This window comes from Capsicum annuum, unplaced genomic scaffold, assembly GCF_002878395.1.
Source record: "Capsicum annuum cultivar UCD-10X-F1 unplaced genomic scaffold, UCD10Xv1.1 ctg61922, whole genome shotgun sequence".
In the NCBI taxonomy this organism is placed as follows: domain Eukaryota; kingdom Viridiplantae; phylum Streptophyta; class Magnoliopsida; order Solanales; family Solanaceae; genus Capsicum; species Capsicum annuum.
The window spans coordinates 10,617-11,976 of record NW_025870873.1 but is presented as its reverse complement, the minus strand read 5'-3'; the positions used below and the strand labels follow the sequence as shown (position 1 = coordinate 11,976).

Genomic DNA, 1,360 nt, shown 5'->3' with positions numbered 1-1,360 from the left:
CAATATCGGCTTGTCACATCAATCGCTCAGCAGACAGCCCATTTTTCGAAAGGTTTTGCTGATATAACTACCTTAAGTACCAAAATTTCCTTGTTTCGGAGTTTAGATCTTGAAGATCTTGACCAGATGCTTGATGGAAGTGGAAGTGCTATTTCTGTCGAAGACTGGAAAGCACATACAGATTACAATGGCTACGAAGAAAGTGATCCTCAAATATCCTGGTTCTGGGAGGTACATGAAATCATATATCCTCACATTATTTAAGACTTGACACACTCACCTTCTCCGACACAGAAACTTCATTTTATTGAAAGTTGCACGTATTAAAAATGTCTTTCTTTGCGTGCAGATAGTTGGAAGTATGTCAGCTAAGAAGAAAAAGATGCTCCTTTTCTTCTGGACATCAATAAAGTATCTACCTCTAGACGGGTTTGGCGGTTTAGATTCTAGACTTTCCATTTACAGAACCTCGGAGTCTTGTAGTCATTTACCTTCTGCACGAACATGCTTTTACCGCATTTGCTTTCCTCCTTATATTAGCAAGGATGTGATGCTAGATCGACTCAGCATAATCACCCAAGATCATGTTGGTTGCAGCTTTGGTACCTGGTGAAATCTGCCAATTTTGGGATTGAACTTGCACATAGTCAGTTTGCACATAGTCACCTTGTAAAACTCTGCCTATTTATGGTCATTCATTCAACTCAACTCATCGCCCCATCTTTTTATAGAATATAGAGGTGTAGAAGCTATTAATGAAGAAAGAAGTTCAAGTCCATCTGTTTTCTCTATGCATTGTTAGTTTCAATATTTTTTCCCTTTTCAATATTTTTTCCCTTTTTATTGTGTTTACATGGTTGAAGATTTGTGGGTTCGCGCCTTTTTCTAATCAACGGTTTATAGAGGTGTAGTATCTATTCATACACCAAGAATGTGGGTCCCAAGACCTTGCTAGGGAAAATGTGGGTCTTGAAAAAATTGACTCGGTTGTGGTAACTATGAGTGAGAGGTTGGATCAAATAGAGAGTCGAAGGAACTCCCGTGCTTTTACTCCGGAAACTTTACTTCCAATGACCAATCCTCCAAGACCACAACATAATGCCACAAACCAAGCTCCAAATAACCGTCAAAACTGAGAACAAGATAGACCACTTCCTCCGTAAGTTGATCAATTCCAACAAGGAGGACTTGGAAGCCAATTTCCTCTCATCCAAGCTCCACAACCGAAGCTCCACGTTACCAAATTGAGCCTCTCAACCGAAACTTCCCTTTCCCAAAACCGACACATCCAAAAAGAGAAACATGGTAGAGAGAGACACGAAGGATATGGAGTCTACGACGATGCTTATATGATAGAAGG

At 40.1% G+C, this 1,360-nt stretch overlaps 1 protein-coding gene across 1 annotated transcript; it reads left to right on the top strand.

The window, feature by feature from the left end:
• Positions 1 to 23: 23 nt before the first annotated feature.
• LOC107848874 (E3 ubiquitin-protein ligase UPL5-like) lies at positions 24 to 776 on the top strand. The gene is made up of 2 exons (XM_047404535.1): positions 24 to 231; positions 350 to 776. The coding sequence occupies exons 1-2, from the start codon at positions 127 to 129 to the stop codon at positions 611 to 613; spliced, it is 369 nt and encodes a 122-aa protein (XP_047260491.1). The 5' UTR covers positions 24 to 126; the 3' UTR covers positions 614 to 776.
• Positions 777 to 1,360: the final 584 nt, after the last annotated feature.

Bases quoted from the DNA above. Each gene is read 5' to 3' on its own strand.
- LOC107848874 (XM_047404535.1), top strand. From the start codon at position 127: ATGCTTGATGGAAGTGGAAGTGCTATTTCTGTCGAAGACTGGAAAGCA. The intron at 232-349 runs GTACATGAAATC...CTTTGCGTGCAG, and splicing joins AAATATCCTGGTTCTGGGAG to ATAGTTGGAAGTATGTCAGC.